The sequence below is a fragment of the Bufo gargarizans genome, chromosome 2, assembly GCF_014858855.1.
Source record: "Bufo gargarizans isolate SCDJY-AF-19 chromosome 2, ASM1485885v1, whole genome shotgun sequence".
Lineage (NCBI taxonomy): Eukaryota > Metazoa > Chordata > Amphibia > Anura > Bufonidae > Bufo > Bufo gargarizans.
The window spans coordinates 151870506-151886491 of record NC_058081.1 but is presented as its reverse complement, the minus strand read 5'-3'; the positions used below and the strand labels follow the sequence as shown (position 1 = coordinate 151886491).

Sequence of the window (15986 nt, the reverse complement as noted above, 5' to 3'; positions counted from 1 at the left end):
TAGGGAAAAAAGATCTGGACTCACCTGCAGTAATACTGTAGATATTTCAAGATCCTGGTGACAGATTTTCTTTAAATATGTCCCATTATTGTTTTCAAATAGCCAATCTATTAACCACTGTGTACATTTGGCATAACTTATATAAATCTATGAAGAATGTTTGCCAATAAGGAACTATTATCCACTTGACATTTCTAGGAAATCCAGCAACAGAGAGCTGCTCAAAAACTGCTTTTTGCCTTCAACCAAAGGAAACCAAAAACAATTGCGTACTCTCCAAGGTAAGTCATGTGTCCAATGTGTTGTTTGATACTTAAAAGTTCAAGTGATACTTAGCATGTCCTACTGTAGAAGATAAATGGTAGCTTTCATGAACTCATGAATATATTAGGAAATTACCTACATATCATAATCTGAAACATCGTACTACTAATACAAAGACAGGATAAAGTGTTCTTGTACTTTCAAAAAACTTTTGGTATGTCATGGTGACATGCAGAAGTGGTAGCTGAAAATACAGTGGAGGAGTTCAAGCATGCATGGGATAGGCATAAGGCCATCCTTCATATCAGATAGGGCCAGGGGCTATCCATAGTATTCAGTATATTGGGCAGACTAGATGGGCCAAATGGTTCTTATCTGCCAACACATTCTATGTTTCTATGTTAAAGGCTTTGATCGGTGGGGTCCAAACGCTGAGTACCCTGACAATCACTAAAAGGAGGAGATTGAAACACTCAGGCCTCATGCACATGGCCGTTGCACGGCCGTGGCCGTATTGTGGCCCGCAAACAGCGGGTCTGCAATATGCGGGCACCGGCCGTGTGCTCCCTGCATCACAGATCCGGAGCTGCGGTGCTGAACGGAAGGCATGGAACCCCACCACAGGTGCACTACGGAGTGCTTCCGCTGTGTTTCTGTCCGTGCCTTTGCACCTCAAAAAAATAGCACATGTTCTATTTTTATGGTGGAGCGGAAGGATCACGGACCCATTCAAGTTTAATGGGTCTCGATCCGTCCCAGCTGCCGCGCGGACATTGCCCGTGGATTAGGGACTGCGCTATGTCTGAGCACTTCTATCTGCTTGTTTTAGCTATTAGCTGGGGCTCAGCACTTGGATGGTGTCACTATGAGATATCAGGAACACTTTAAAATGTCAGTTCCCAGCATGCAAAAAAGCCACAATGTTCTCTTAGGCTGAGTTCACACGGGCGAGATTTCCGCGCGGGTGCAATGCGGGAGGTAAACGCATTGCACCCGCACTGAATCTGGACCCATTCATTTCTATGGGGCTGTGCACATGAGCGGTGATTTTCACGCATCACTTAAGCGTTGCGTGAAAATCGCAGCATGCTCTATATTGTGCGTTTATTACGCAACGCAGGCCCCATAGAAGTGAATGGGGCTGAATGAAAATCGCAAGCATCCGCAAGCAAGTGCAGATGTGGTGTGATTTCCACTTATGGTTGCTAGGTGACAGTCTATTCACTGTATTATTTTCCCTTATAACATGGTTATAAGGGAAAATAATAGCATTCTGAATACAGAATGCTTAGTAGGTGGTCAATTGAGGGTTAAAAAATAAATTAAAAAAATTAACTCACCTTCTCCTCTTGATCGAGTAGTTCCCGGCCTCTTCTTTACTTCTTTAATGATGAACTACCGGCTAAAGGACCTGTGGTGACGTCAGATCACATGCTCCAATCACATGGTCCATCATGGTTTATTTTTTTTAACCCTCAATTGATCACCTACTAAGCATTCTGTATTCAGAATGCTATTATTTTCCCTTATAACCATGTTATAAGGGAAAATAATAACATCTACACAACACCGATCCCAGACCTGAACGTCTGTGAAGAAGTTCGGGTCTGGGTACCACAGTCGGTTTTTTATCACGCGCGTGCAAAACACATTGCACCCACGCAATAAAAACTGAACATCGGAACGCAATCGCAGTCAAAACTGACTGCAATTGCGTACCTAATCGCGCGGGTTTGCCGCAATACACCGAGGCGCATCCGGACCTAATCCGGACACACCAGTGTGAACCCAGCCTTAAAAAGCCAGCACAGGTGCAAAATTTGTATGTGTGGTCACTTATACATCTTCCATTCTATGGGTAAGGGTCGCTGCTTAGTATTATAACTGAACACAAATAAGGTCTTATTCACACGTCAGTGTTTGTTATCCCAAATCAGGAGCAGGACCAAAACACCCTCTACAAATATTTCCAATATACTGAATATTGGTGGAGGATCCAATCCTGCCTTTTTATAACAATTAAAACTTTGAGCAAACACATGTGAATAAGGTCTAAAGGTGGATTTACACGGTCCGATTATCAGGAACGAATGTTCCTGTGAATGCCCATTCCCGACAATCTGTCTGTCTAAATGTGCTGCCAATCACCCAATGGCCGAGCAAAACGCTTGTTCATTAGGTGAAACTGTCGTTCGTGCAGGCAAGTGAATTATCGTTTCTGGGCAGCAGATCGCCATTTAATGTAGTCAATGCATCGGCCCTTGCTTCCTCCTCTCTCGTCCTCCTCCGAAATCCCGCGCAGGCGCAGTATCACTGAGTGCCTGCACGATACTCCTGCTCCAGAGGGCAACAGCCTCACTAGTGTCACTGGGCATGCGCCGAGCTCAGTGACGTAAGCAGAGCGCTGTTGCCTCTGAGAGATTCTAGAGGAGGAAGCAAGGGCCGGTGCGTGCAGTGAATAAATTAAATGACGTAGTGGAGAGGGGGCGGCGCCGTTCGGCAAGTATGTGGGAGGACATTTATTTCTTAGGAGGCCGGCTGGGCACTGCAGGGGGGCGTTACTGGGCACTAGAGCAGAGTAATAACGCAGCTCTGGGCACCTTGAGACTTCATTTGCATATCAGAAAAATCACTTTTTAATAAGACTGAAAAGTTGAATAAAAGAAAGAAGACACATGTAGGTAAAAAGGTACTTTATTGCACATTGCTATGTTAACGGTTTTATATGGTCAAAATAGGTGACAGATTCCCTTTAAAGGTGTTATCTCACTCCAGCAAATGGCATTTACCATGTAGACAAAGTTAATACAAGGCACTTACTAGTGTCTTGTGATTGTCCATATTGCCTCCTTTGCTGGATTCATTTTTCCATCACATTATACACTGCTCATATCCAGGGGTTACAAGTTACGACCACCCAGTCCGTGCTTGCACACTATAGTAAAAAGCCTATGCGCACTCCCACGGCCCGTCCACCAGAGAGGACGGCATTTATTTTTTTTATGCCGGGTGGTCATAACCATGGAAACAAGCAGTGTATAATCTGATGGAAAAATGAATCCAGCCAGCGAAGGAGGCAATATGGATAATCACAAATGCCACTTGCTGAAGGGAGACAACCCCTTTCAGCTTTGATAAGGTTCTAGTCATTTTTCTGAATAGCTGTCTATTGGTCACATCTATAGTATTTGACCAGGTACTGTCACAGCATTATCTGAACTCACCAAGCAAAATGTTGGTTCCCCCATTTTCTTTCAACCTGGTCAACATTTTCTTTCTTTCAAGGGTACGCCTATATAGTCAGGTTTCCTAATGGAGTCTTGGAAGCCAAAATCTGGGGTGGATCATAAAAGCTGAGAAAGTATAAAGGACAGATAAAGTCTTCTCCTCTTCCAAAACTGCAACAGGAAACCAGACAGTATGACCGTACCTTTATAGTGCCCCTAAAAGAGCCTGTTTAATAGTCTTCTAGCCAGTAAATTAACGTATTCGTAATCACCAGTATAATGACACTAAGAATATGTTCACATGCTGCAGATTTGCAGCAGAATTTTTTGTGATTGAAATTTAGTTGCATGCCTGTGAAGCAGGTTGTTTCTGCAAACATCATTTAGATTAGAGAAACACATCTGCTGTGTGTAGATATACCCTGATAACACCACGTTATTGCATTGCTACTTGTGTGATTCGCTGATCTTTTTTTTCACATATGCCTAAAGTACTGACTTTTTACAGTTTATCGGCAGACGGGAGTTTTAATGTGTGCTTGCTTCTCTGCCAGATTTCTGGAAGTGTTCCTCTTGTACTGTCACTCAGTCGGTCAGTGGTTCACAGTGGAGGAATACATGGCGGGAAAGTTTAGAAAATACAATCACAACACAGGTAGTGAGAGTGTACCATCAAACAAGCTGGAGAAGACTATGCTGGCCTTCAGCCACTGGACTTATGAATATACCAGAGGCGAATTTCTAGTCTTAGACTTGCAAGGTATGTTCCTGCTCTACAGGCCATCTGGTCAAAGAGAGTCTGTTATGTTAAAGAGGTTTTCCTAGATTCCTATATTGATGATTTATCCTGCATTGAGCGCTGCAGCCTCCTGATAACCAACCACGGCGTCAGACATTGTACTGCAGCCCGTTCACTTGAATGGAACGGAGCTAAAACTAGGAAGTTGGAAACAAGAGGTCGCAGCGCACACTGGAAAGCCGTATCCGCTCCAAACAGCTGATTGGCAGGGATGCCGGGATTTGAACCCCTTTTGATCGGATATTGATGACCTATCCTGATGACAGTGCAGTTTTTGATTCATTATTTAGCCAAAACAAAGACTGGACAAAATACAGGCTAAAATCTTTTACTTCTTCGGATCCACCCCTGGCTTTAGCTAAATAAAACTTCAACAGAAGGTGTGAATCTGTCACTGTATCGCGTTTTCTCTTAGAAGCACTAAAAAGAGTATTTCTAGAGAAAACTGAATCTGATATAGGCATCTAATGGGGCATGTTACGGTTTCTGTGGACTGCAGATGAAATAATTCATGAATACTCGTTTATATGTTTTTGTTGTTATACTTGGCCTCATTATAATGTATATTCTTGTGTGTACATGAGCCCCTAACCAAACGCAGCAAATGTTACCATGAATAAGGACGGGTTCACATTATAGTTTCGTTTTCCTTTCCTCTGATCTGTCAGAAGAACAGATAAAAAAATAGATCCTGTATTTTAAGCATCCGTTATGCTCAGTTATGCACGTTTTGCATCCGTTTTAGCCATTTCCATATGAGATTCGTTAGTTTAGATGGAAAAAAAGTCCTACACAAAATATTTGTGACAGAAATCGCTAAAACTGATGCAAAATGTGCATAACTGAGCATAACGGATGCTTAAAATACATGTTCCGTTTTTGTTTTGTTGTTTTCTTGTTTTCTGTTCTTCGGACAGATCAGAAAAACTGAAAACCAAAACGGTGATGTGAACCTGGCCTAAGTCTTAAGCATAGATGCACTTATAATTGTGCAGATACTGCCAAGAGACTAACAAAACACGCCCTTTAATACCTGCAGCTAACATTATTAAAGAGCCTGTGGGCTATTTCAGACAAGCGTGTCCAGTGTGGAAAACATGCTCCGTGTGGGAGGGTGATTTCCCATTATGGACACTGATCCTTTCACACCCACCCAGCACTATAATTAGGAGTGTAGCTATAGTGGAAGAGGAAGCGGCTGCTACAGAGACCGAACTCTGAAGGGGCCCGTCCAAGAGGATGACTGAAAGGTTTTATTGTCGGGGCCCTGGAACAGTATTATACAATACATTATACACTCACCTAAAGAATTATTAGGAACACCGGTTCTATTTCTCATTAATGCGATTATCTAGTCAACCAATCACATGGCAGTTGCTTCAATGCATGTAGGGTTGTGGTCCTGGTCAAGACAATCTCCTGAACTCCAAACTGAATGTCAGAATGGGAAAGAAAGGTGATTTAAGCAATTTTGAGCGTGGCATGGTTGTTGGTGCCAGACGGGCCGGTCTGAGTATTTCACAATCTGCTCAGTTACTGGGATTTTCACGCACAACCATTTCTAGGGTTTACAAAGAATGGTGTGAAAAGGGAAAAACATCCAGTATGCGGCAGTCCTGTGGGCGAAAATGCCTTGTTGATGCTAGAGGTCAGAGGAGAATGGGCCGACTGATTCAAGCTGATAGAAGAGCAACGTTGACTGAAATAACCACTCGTTACAACCGAGGTATGCAGCAAAGAATTTGTGAAGCCACAACACGCACAACCTTGAGGCGGATGGGCTACAACAGCAGAAGACGCCACCGGGTACCACTCATCTCCACTACAAATAGGAAAAAGAGGCTACAATTTGCACGAGCTCACCAAAATTGGACTATTGAAGACTGGAAAAATGTTGCCTGGTCTGATGAGTCTCGATTTCTGTTGAGACATTCAAATGGTAGAGTCCGAATTTGGCGTAAACAGAATGAGAACATGTATCCATCATGCCTTGTTACCACTGTGCAGGCTAGTGGTGGTGTAATGGTGTGGGGGATGTTTTCTGGGCACACTTTAGCTCATTTAAATGCCACGGGCTACCTGAGCATTGTTTCTGACCATGTCCATCCCTTCATGACCACCATGTACCCATCCTCTGATGGTTACTTCCAGCAGGATAATGCACCATGTCACAAAGCTCGAATCATTTCAAATTGGTTTCTTGAACATGACAATGAGTTCACTGTACTAAAATGGCCCCCACAGTCACCAGATCTCAACCCAATAGAGCATCTTTGGGATGTGGTGGAACGGCAGCTTCGTGCCCTGGATGTGCATCCCTCAAATCTCCATCAACTGCAAGATGCTATCCTATCAATATGGGCCAACATTTCTAAAGAATGCTATCAGCACCTTGTTGAATCAATGCCACGTAGAATTAAGGCAGTTCTGAAGGCAAAAGGGGGTCCAACACCGTATTAGTATGGTGTTCCTAATAATTCTTTAGGTGAGTATAAACAGTGACATGAAATGCAGTATATACATGTAGGAAACGGACCGAGCAGCTGCTGGGCCGGGCCTGATCTGAAAGAACGTTCTTGACTAACCGCAGGAGTGGGAGTTGCAAAATTTTCTGTGGGGCCCAGTCAGCTCTAGTTACGCCACTGATTATAGTGATTTATAATTCTGTGTGTCTGTAGATGCAAGGTCAGGTAGAGACACACAGAATTATAAATCATAATAATTCCATGCGATCCTGTGAAAGGAGTAGTGACCATAATGGGAAATCACAATGCCACACTGAGCTTGTTTTCCACACTGGACACAATCGTCTGAAAGTGCCAGAAGGGTACGGCCACATAGTCAGGTTTTTGGATGCAGTTTTTGAAGCTACAATCGGGAGCGGATAATAAGAGGAGAGAAAGCATAAAGAACACTTCTCCTCTGTTTTGAATTCACTCCTGGTTTTGTCTTCCATAACTGCGTCCAGAAACCTGATCACGTGGCCGCACCCTAATTGGAAGGCATTTGTATTAATAGCTATTGGTCTGCAATGGATATAACTATTGGCTACATTGGCCTTGCAGACATAATAGGGCTCCTATTGCGCTGGATGAGTCCACTAATGTACCCCTGTATGAAGTTCTGGTAGAGGTAAATTGTGGCATGTATACTGTATGTATGGAGGTCTTCCCCCCCCCCCCCCCCCTTACATATGGTGTTCCACAGCACCCCAAAGTAGGTTGCAATTTATTGTTAGTTTTATTATAATTTCAGGTTCAAGTTTAGTGTTAGACAAAGTGATAAATGAAGCGGAGGACAAAAGAAAAAAAAAAGGTTTCAGTAGTACAGACCTTCCTCAGCAGTGTGTCATATGGCCTGTCGGAATATATATAAATATAGTGATGATCAGGCATCAGCTCCATGTATATCCTGACAGGACATAATACGTCACTGGCTGTATAGCCTATGCTTCCATTTTCATTTTGTCTAACACTAATCTTGAGCCTGGGACTATGAACTAAGATGCAACCTGCTTGGGTGTGCTGTGTAATTCTTGATTGTACTCTTGCATGTCCTCCACCAGCACCCCGATTCTGATTTATGGAGTGCAGGATTCAATTCTGGAAATACTGCACTAAATATAGTGACTTGTGTCAGGGTGTGTCAGAAGGCATGTTATGCTACCTTACACAACTGAAAACCATGGTCATTTTGCACTAGCTATCTTCTCTAAATGACTGTTAGAGAGTAAAGGTCATTGATGTTTGCCACGCAAGGGAACTATGTAAAGAAAGCTGTCCTGCATTTCATCCTGTGCTCAACATATTCATTTGTTCCATTAAGGTGTAGGTGAAAATCTGACAGATCCATCAGTTATTAAAGCAGGGGAACACAGGTGAGATATAGCATATTAGAGGGATTTCTGACATTCCACAAGTACATAACATACTATGATAGAAATGCTAAACACGACAAACAATACCAGAATTACCTGTCCGGGTTCCTCATGACACCCACAGTGAGACATATGGAAGCATTAAGAGGTAGAAAAAATGTGCATAAGGGGTTGTCTAATGGCCTGGGACTGTTTACTGGACATAACTTCTAGATTCACCAGTCTACCAGACCCTTTCCTCTACATTTGCTTATCTAGAACATACTAACATAATAAAGTATCTTCAGCTTCCTGAAACTGAAATAAAAAAAAGAAAGCAGTCAATTCTGCATTTCATGTAACATGTTGGCCTACAAGCTGTGGACCCCACTGTAGGCTTTCCTGATTAATTGGCAATCCTTGTCCTAAACCCCATTTACACAAAACTAATTTTCAAACCACTGATTGAGCATCTGATGAATATTTTCTGTCACTGCAATAATTGGGGAAGAACATCTAGTGACAACTCTTCTGAGAGCAATTTGCTAGGCATTGTAAATGTCTGCTGGTGGCATTCATTTACTTATACCACCACCGCTAGACACAATCAATCAAAGCCAAAGATAAATCATACTGCTATCATTTCTCTCCTATGTTACTATTGGGCCATGGGAACTGCAGACTGGTACAGTACTGGTATCCAGTCTCATAATCCTTACAATGCTCAGCCGAATTGCCCTTTATAATAACAGAGGTCACACCTTCCTTACATGATTTTTTCCATATTGCTTCCACTTGATCAGATCACAAGATATGATATTTGGACCGGCTAACTTGGGGGATAATGCGATCAAAAACTTCTGCATGAAACACCAATGCAACACATGCTGCAGATATCTGAAACTTCCTGGTAAGTAAAGGGGCAATTTTCTTAGAAATATTTTTTTATACTGCAAATTGATATAATTGTTAAAGCTGTTGTCTGAGATTTTTTTTACTGATGACCTATCCTCCGATCCGATACAGGGACACCCCCCCTCCCCCCACCGATCAGCTGTTTGAGAAGGCAGTGGCTCCCCTGTGAGAGCGGCAGACTTCTCTCAGCTTTCCCTAGACCAGTGACGACATCTTCATCGATCACATAGCCTAGGGGCAGCTCAGCCCTATTTAAGTGAATGGGGCCGAGCTGCAATACCAAGCATAGCTGCTTACTAAGCACAGAGAAGACCGTGGCGCTCACAGGAGCACTGGTGCCTTCTAAAAACAGCTGATCGGCGGGGGTTCCAGGTCATCAGTAAATAAAATTTTGGAAAACCCATTTAAATAAGTAAGTTGACTTCCTGCCTCCATTGCGATTTCAAGCAAAATGGTTGTTGTTATCTGGAGTTAGTCTTTAATGGGTTTATATCAGCTATCCACATAAATGAAAACTTCACTTACAGCCCGTCAGCAGTTCACATACTGTATTTTGAAGTTGTATGTGCTTTGGGGCTGGTTCACATGACAGTGTGAAGCCCGTGCCCGTGCTGTGGTCCGCATATTGCGGTCCGTTAAGCACGGGCACCCGCATAAGGATCGCGGCCCCATCAACTTGAATGGGTCCGTGATCCCTCCGTTCCGCAAAAAGATAGAGCAAGCTCTATCTTTTTGTGGTGCAGAAGCACGGACGGAACCTCAGAAAGCACTCCGCATTGCCTCTGTAGTGTTCCGTTCCGCATCTCCGGATTTGCGGACCCATTGAAATGAGTGGGTCCGCATCCGTGATGCGGAATGGCCGCGGAACGGGACCCGTGTATTGCGGATCCGCAAATGCGGTCCGCAATACGGGCACGGGCTTCACACGGTCATGTGAACGAGCCCTTCTGCTGATGAAGGACCATACCTCTTCTGGTTTCTGGATGTGGTGACTGGTTGCATTTAGATCTTCCCAGCTTAAAATAAGTCAAGAACTTTCTCATTACCTCCACTGCTCTTTTTTCATTATAGAAGTGTTTGATTATATGACTTGTCACTGCCTTGTACATAGTCAACACCCTGAGCTTAAATATTATAAGCCACGTGGACATACAGTATCAGTGATATAAGCTGCCATTAACTGAGGTCCACCTGCTGGGACCCACAGTGATATCGAATAAAGAGGTCCTGGAGCACCCTATGAACATGCAGCTTGGTGCACATTTGCGACCACCTCTGCATTCAGTTCTAGAGGACTGCCACGTATAGCGCTTGGTGCTTTTTTAGTTCCAATTCAAGTAAAAATAGTTATATAATTGCTATAAATAATTTCCCAGTATTTACAGAATATGGTAAATTCCAGGGAGCAAAGGTTTATAATCAGATTCATTTAAGAATCTCTTTTACGCCCAATGCACATTTTCTTTGGGAGATCAGCTGGAATGTGGCACAAGGGGAAGCATTCCCTAACAATATGCCTTGTAGACAATTTATCACCGCCAGTTTCCTTCTTTTTTTTGTAGAAAAGGTAGTTTATTTATTGTATTCAGTGATTTCTTTTCTGTTTTGTAAAAAGCGAAAATATCAAGCATCACATAGACACTAAAAGATACCAAAAGACAACATGCAGTAGTTGGGCAGATCATCGCTGACAAGCGTTTGCAGTAACGCTCATTAGCGATGATCTGTCTGTGTTAGGCCTATTGCACACGGCCATTTTTTTTTCCCGTTTACCGGCCGTTTATTGCGTTCCGTATACGGTCCGTATACGGAACCATTCATTTCAATGGTTCCGCAAAAAAAACGGAATGTACTCCGTATGCATTCCGTTTCCGTATTTCCGTTTTTCCGTTCCGTTTTAACATAGAACATGTCCTATTATTGCCCGCAAATCACAGTCCGTGGCTCCATTCAAGTCAATGGTTCCGCAAAAAAAACGGAACACATACGGAAATGCATCCGTATGTCTTCCGTTTCCGTTCCGTTTTTTCCTGAACCATCTATTGAAAATGTTATGGCCAACCCAATTTTATCTATGTAATTACTGTATACTGTATATGCCATACGGAAAAACGGAACGGAAAAACGGAACAGAAACGGAAACACAACGGAAACAAAAAACGGAACAGCGGATCCATGAAAAACGGACCGCAAAACACTGAAAAAGCCATACGGTCGTGTGCAATAGGCCTTAGGGCTGTTTCACACGAGCGGATGCCATGCGTGTCATCCGCAGCGTGAATGACAGCCAAGCATCGCTCCGGACAGCAGAGACACTGAGCAGTAACATGACTGATAATGCTCCGTGCCTCTCTGTGATCTTTTTACTACAAAATCACGGTGACAACTTTATCTCACTGAGATTTTGTAGTAAAAAGATCAGAGAGAGAGGCACGGAGCATTATCAGTCACGTTAAAGGGGTTGTCCGGGACCAAATAAAAAAAACAAAAAACAAAACACGTTTACTCGCAATGTACATCTAAATAAAGGTGCCTCCATATATTATATATATGTTTATCTTTCCCTAACTTCCGGCTGCCCTGCCCTGTAGGTCCTGGGGCAGCGCGGCATCAGGTGGTTACAGCTGTCTCTCTGCTCCGCTGTAACTCCGCCCCCTCATCAATATTCACCTCCATTCATTCTAAAGCTCTTGCCCGGTGACGTCACCAGACTGGAGGGGCTGTGCTTAGCGCAATGTCGGCCAGCCTATCTACCGCCCCTCCAACCACTCTGCATAAATTACTTATGCGGTTGGTGACGTCACCGGGCTCCCTGAGCAGCGGAAGAGGAAGCTTAGCTTGCCTGCAAGGGACCCGGTACATCAATGATGAGAAGAAAACAGTAACTTCCGGCCATGAATTTCAAAGATGAAAACAGGGCTGCAGAAATCTGTGCCAAAGGTACTACCTGCTTGTATGTAATGTGTATGCCACACTTGTACTATTAGAGCAATGTCCCCAATCTCAGACAACCCCTTTAATGCTCCATGTCTCTGCTGTCTGGAACGGGGCTTGGCTGTCATTAACACTGAAGATGACACGCACGGCATCAGCTCGTGTGAAACAGCCCTAATACAGCTCTAAAAGTGCCGCTGATTACTTGATGAACGGGCAAACACTCATTCATCGGGCAATCACAATTCTTATGCATGATCAAAAATAAATAAATCATTGTTTGCTGGTGGCAGATAGTGCCGTATAATCAGTTTTCTGCCGTTGGCAAAAAAGCACCTAAAGGACTCTCAGACTGTGAGAAACAAGATTCTATGGTCTGATCAAACAATTTAAGCATCATGTTTGAAGCAAACCAGGCACTGCCCCATACCGTTCCTACAGTGAAGCATGGTGGTGGCAGCATCATGTTGTGTGGGTGTTTTTTAGCAGTTAGGACAGGGAGACTGGTCAGTGTTGAAAGGAAGCTGAATGGAACAAAGTGCTGAGATATTTTTAATGAAAGCCCAATCCAGAGTGCTGTGGACCTCAGAATGGGTCAAACGTTCACCTTTCAACAAGACAATGGGGGAGATTTATCAAGACTGGTGTACTCATACATCAGTCCTGATCTACAGGTGCTGACGTGAGATGCGCCCTGCAGTGTGCCAGAATCTCTTCTGGCATAAGTTATAGTAAGTGACTTTTTTAGCCCACAATAGTGGTGTAAGAGTCTTTGTAAATGTCCCCCAATGACCCTAAGCACACAGCCAAGACAGCACAGGAGTGGATTAGGGACAACTCTGTGAATGTCCTTGAGTTGCTCAGCCAAAGTCCTGACTTGAACCCAGTTGAACATCTCTGGAGAGACCTGAAAATGGCTGTCCACCGATGGTCCCCATCCAACCTGATGGAGCTTGATAGGATCTGTAGAGAAGCATGGCAGAAAATCCCCAAATCCAGGTGTGCAAACCTTGTGGCATCATACCCAAGAAGAACGGAGGCTGTAACTGCTGCCAAAGGTGCTTCAGCTAAGTACTGAGTCAAGAGTCTGAGGCCTTTCTGAATGCACTGTACTTGTATAGTCCACAAGATTAAAAAAAAGTGTGTTGAGAATGGAGGGAAAGTTCAGTGATTTCAATACTGTGTATTTTTATAGCTTTAACTCTTTCTTTGTATTTTTGCAGAGATGAAAATAAATGAGTACATTACAGATGCAGCCTTGTTTCGAGGAAAATCTCAAGTCTCCATTGAAAACTGTGAGATAAAAGCTCAGGCCAGCAACCCATCGGTGCCATACACTGACTGACTGCCTGGAGGCATAACTTGCCTGGAGGCCGAATTCCTACTTATTTACAACGTACTTGTTGTTACTGCCAGTATTATCTTTGTGTCAGGGCTCATGCACACAAATGTATTTTCTTTCCGCGTGCGTTCCGGTTTTTTTTGCGGACCATATACGGAACATTCATTGGGTCAGAAAAAAAAACGGAAGTTACTCCATGTGCATTCCGTTTCCGTATGGCCTCTTGCACATGACCGTATGGCTTTTTCAGTATTTTGCAGTCCGCAAACAACTGATCCACAAAAAATATGGATGACGTCCATGTGCATTCCGTTTTTTGCTGAACGGAACAGCTTGCCCCTGATAGAACAGTACTATCCTTGTCCGTTATGCGGACAATAATAGGACATGTTCTATCTTTGAATGGCAATACGGAAACGGAAGGCATACGGAGTACCTTCAGTTTTTTTTTTTGCAGATCCATTGAAATGAATGGTTTTGTATACAGACCATATACGGAACGCAAAAAACAGAACGTAAACGGAAAAAAAAAAACGTTTGTGTGCAAGAGGCCTATGTTCCGCAAAAACAATAGAACATGTCCTATTATTGCCCGCATTACGGACAAGGATAGTACTGTTCTATCAGGGGCCAGCTGTTTCGTTCCGCAAAATGCGCAATGCACAGGGACATCATCCATATTTTTTGCAGATCCATGTTTTGCGGACCGCAAAATACATATGGTTGTGTGCATTAGCCCTCATAGTGAGGGGTTATTCATACATGTATGTCATATGTGGCGCCTACCTCTAAAGGCCCCATACACATAAGGGTTCATGCACACAAATGGATTTTCTTTTGTGTCTGTTCCGTTTTTTTTGCGGACTGTATGTGGAACTATTCATTTTAATGGGTCCGCAATAAAAACGGAAGTTACTCTGTGCGCATTCCATTTCCGTATTTCCGTTCTGCAAAAAAATAGAACATGTCCTATTATCGTCCGCATTACGGAGAAGGATAGTACTGTTCTATCAGGGGTCAGCTGTTCCGTTCCACAAAATATGGAATGCACAGGGACGTCATCCATATATTTTGCGGATCCGTTTTTTGCGGACCCCAAAAAACATACGATCATGTGCATGAGTCCTTAGAGTATTGTTGTCCAAACCCACTGGTTTTGGTGGCGCCAGCTGACAATCTCTTATGTAAAGATAAGACCGACACTCACTAGTAAGTTGCAGTTTCTTTTGTCTTTATTTGTCACATGATAATACAATAGTGACGCGTTTCGGCTCTAAGTATGAGCTTTTCTCAAACTCAAATCATCAACACAAAAACTGGATTTAAATAGCCCGCCAGTCACAGGATATGACGTCAGGTTGTCACGGGCAACATGTACACAAATTCCACAACAAAAAACATGAATGAAAGGAAGGGAAGTGGTTGAAAAAAAACTGGAAAACAAAAAGGAAAAGAAAAAAAGGAAAAAAATAGAAACCATTGTCACATATGTGGTAAATTGTACAAAATATAAATATATCCAAATATATAAATAGACATATCGGAAAATCCCTTTGTTCCTTCTCTTAATAAAATTCATCACGTTTTCTGAAGGATAAAACATGAAAAAAATATAAATAAAAATAAATACACAAACTATGTGCAAAAGGTTATTGTATATCAACGGGGCTGCATATTGGTAATAACTGCATGTTACAAAAGCTACACATTACAAAAAACTGCTCAATTCATAGTCACAGTTTAAGCCCTTTGGATCCAAGGTTCGCAATCTATGGATCCAGAAGGCTTCACGTCTCTTCAGGGTTTTAACCCTGTCACCACCTCTGCGTGGATGAGGGACCTGTTCTATTATCTGGAAGAGCAATGGAGAGACATTATGTCTGCACTGTTCAAAATGGAAAGGAATGGGGAGGAGTAGGTTCTTTTTGCGTATAGTGACTTATGTTTGCAAAATCTATCTTTCATCCTAGTGGATGTTTCTCCTACATAAACAAGTCCGCACGGACACTTCAAGATATAAATCACAAAGTTGCTGTCACATGTGAAAAGCCATTAATCGGAATTTTCTCACCCGAATGCGGGTGAGTAAAATATTCCCCCTTGATTACACTGGAACAGTGCACACATTGTAAACAAGGAAAAGGGCCCCTCTTAGGTGTCAATAATGTCCTCTGTCTCATTGATGCTTTGTGGCTACCAATGTCAGCCTTAATTAACACATCGCAAATATTTGTTGTTCTTTTGTAGCATATCATGGGTAGATTCTGGAATTCATTAACATCAGGGTATGCTCTGCTAATAATGTTCCAATGTTTACTAATAACTGATCTGCATTTATTTATCCAAGGGGGGTATTTGACAACAAAAGGAATACGTGATTTATTGCCACTTTGTGATTGTGTATCTGTTTTAATTTTATCCCTTTCTGTATGTAGATTTTGGGTACCCTCATGTCTCAAATGTATCTATCATTTCCTCAGTTCTAACCTCCCTTTTCTCAATATCAGAGACTATTCTACGTATTCGCTGGAACTGTGAATGGGGTAGTGACCTCTTAACGGTGGATGATTACTAGTATAATGGAGCAGACCATTCCTGTCAGTGTTCTTTACATGTAGATCAGTGCATATCAGCCCATTTTCATTCTTA

The 15986-nt window shown here is 42.8% G+C and overlaps 1 protein-coding gene across 1 annotated transcript in view; it reads left to right on the top strand.

Moving 5' to 3' along the window:
• LOC122925724 (transient receptor potential cation channel subfamily M member 7-like) overlaps positions 1–13340 on the top strand; it is a 204020-nt gene extending 190680 nt beyond the window's left edge. The window contains 5 exon segments of the mRNA XM_044277070.1: positions 199–281; positions 4046–4251; positions 8116–8167; positions 8950–9056; positions 13219–13340. Of these exon segments, the coding sequence (XP_044133005.1) occupies positions 199–281; positions 4046–4251; positions 8116–8167; positions 8950–9056; positions 13219–13340 (570 nt within the window).
• Positions 13341–15986: the final 2646 nt, after the last annotated feature.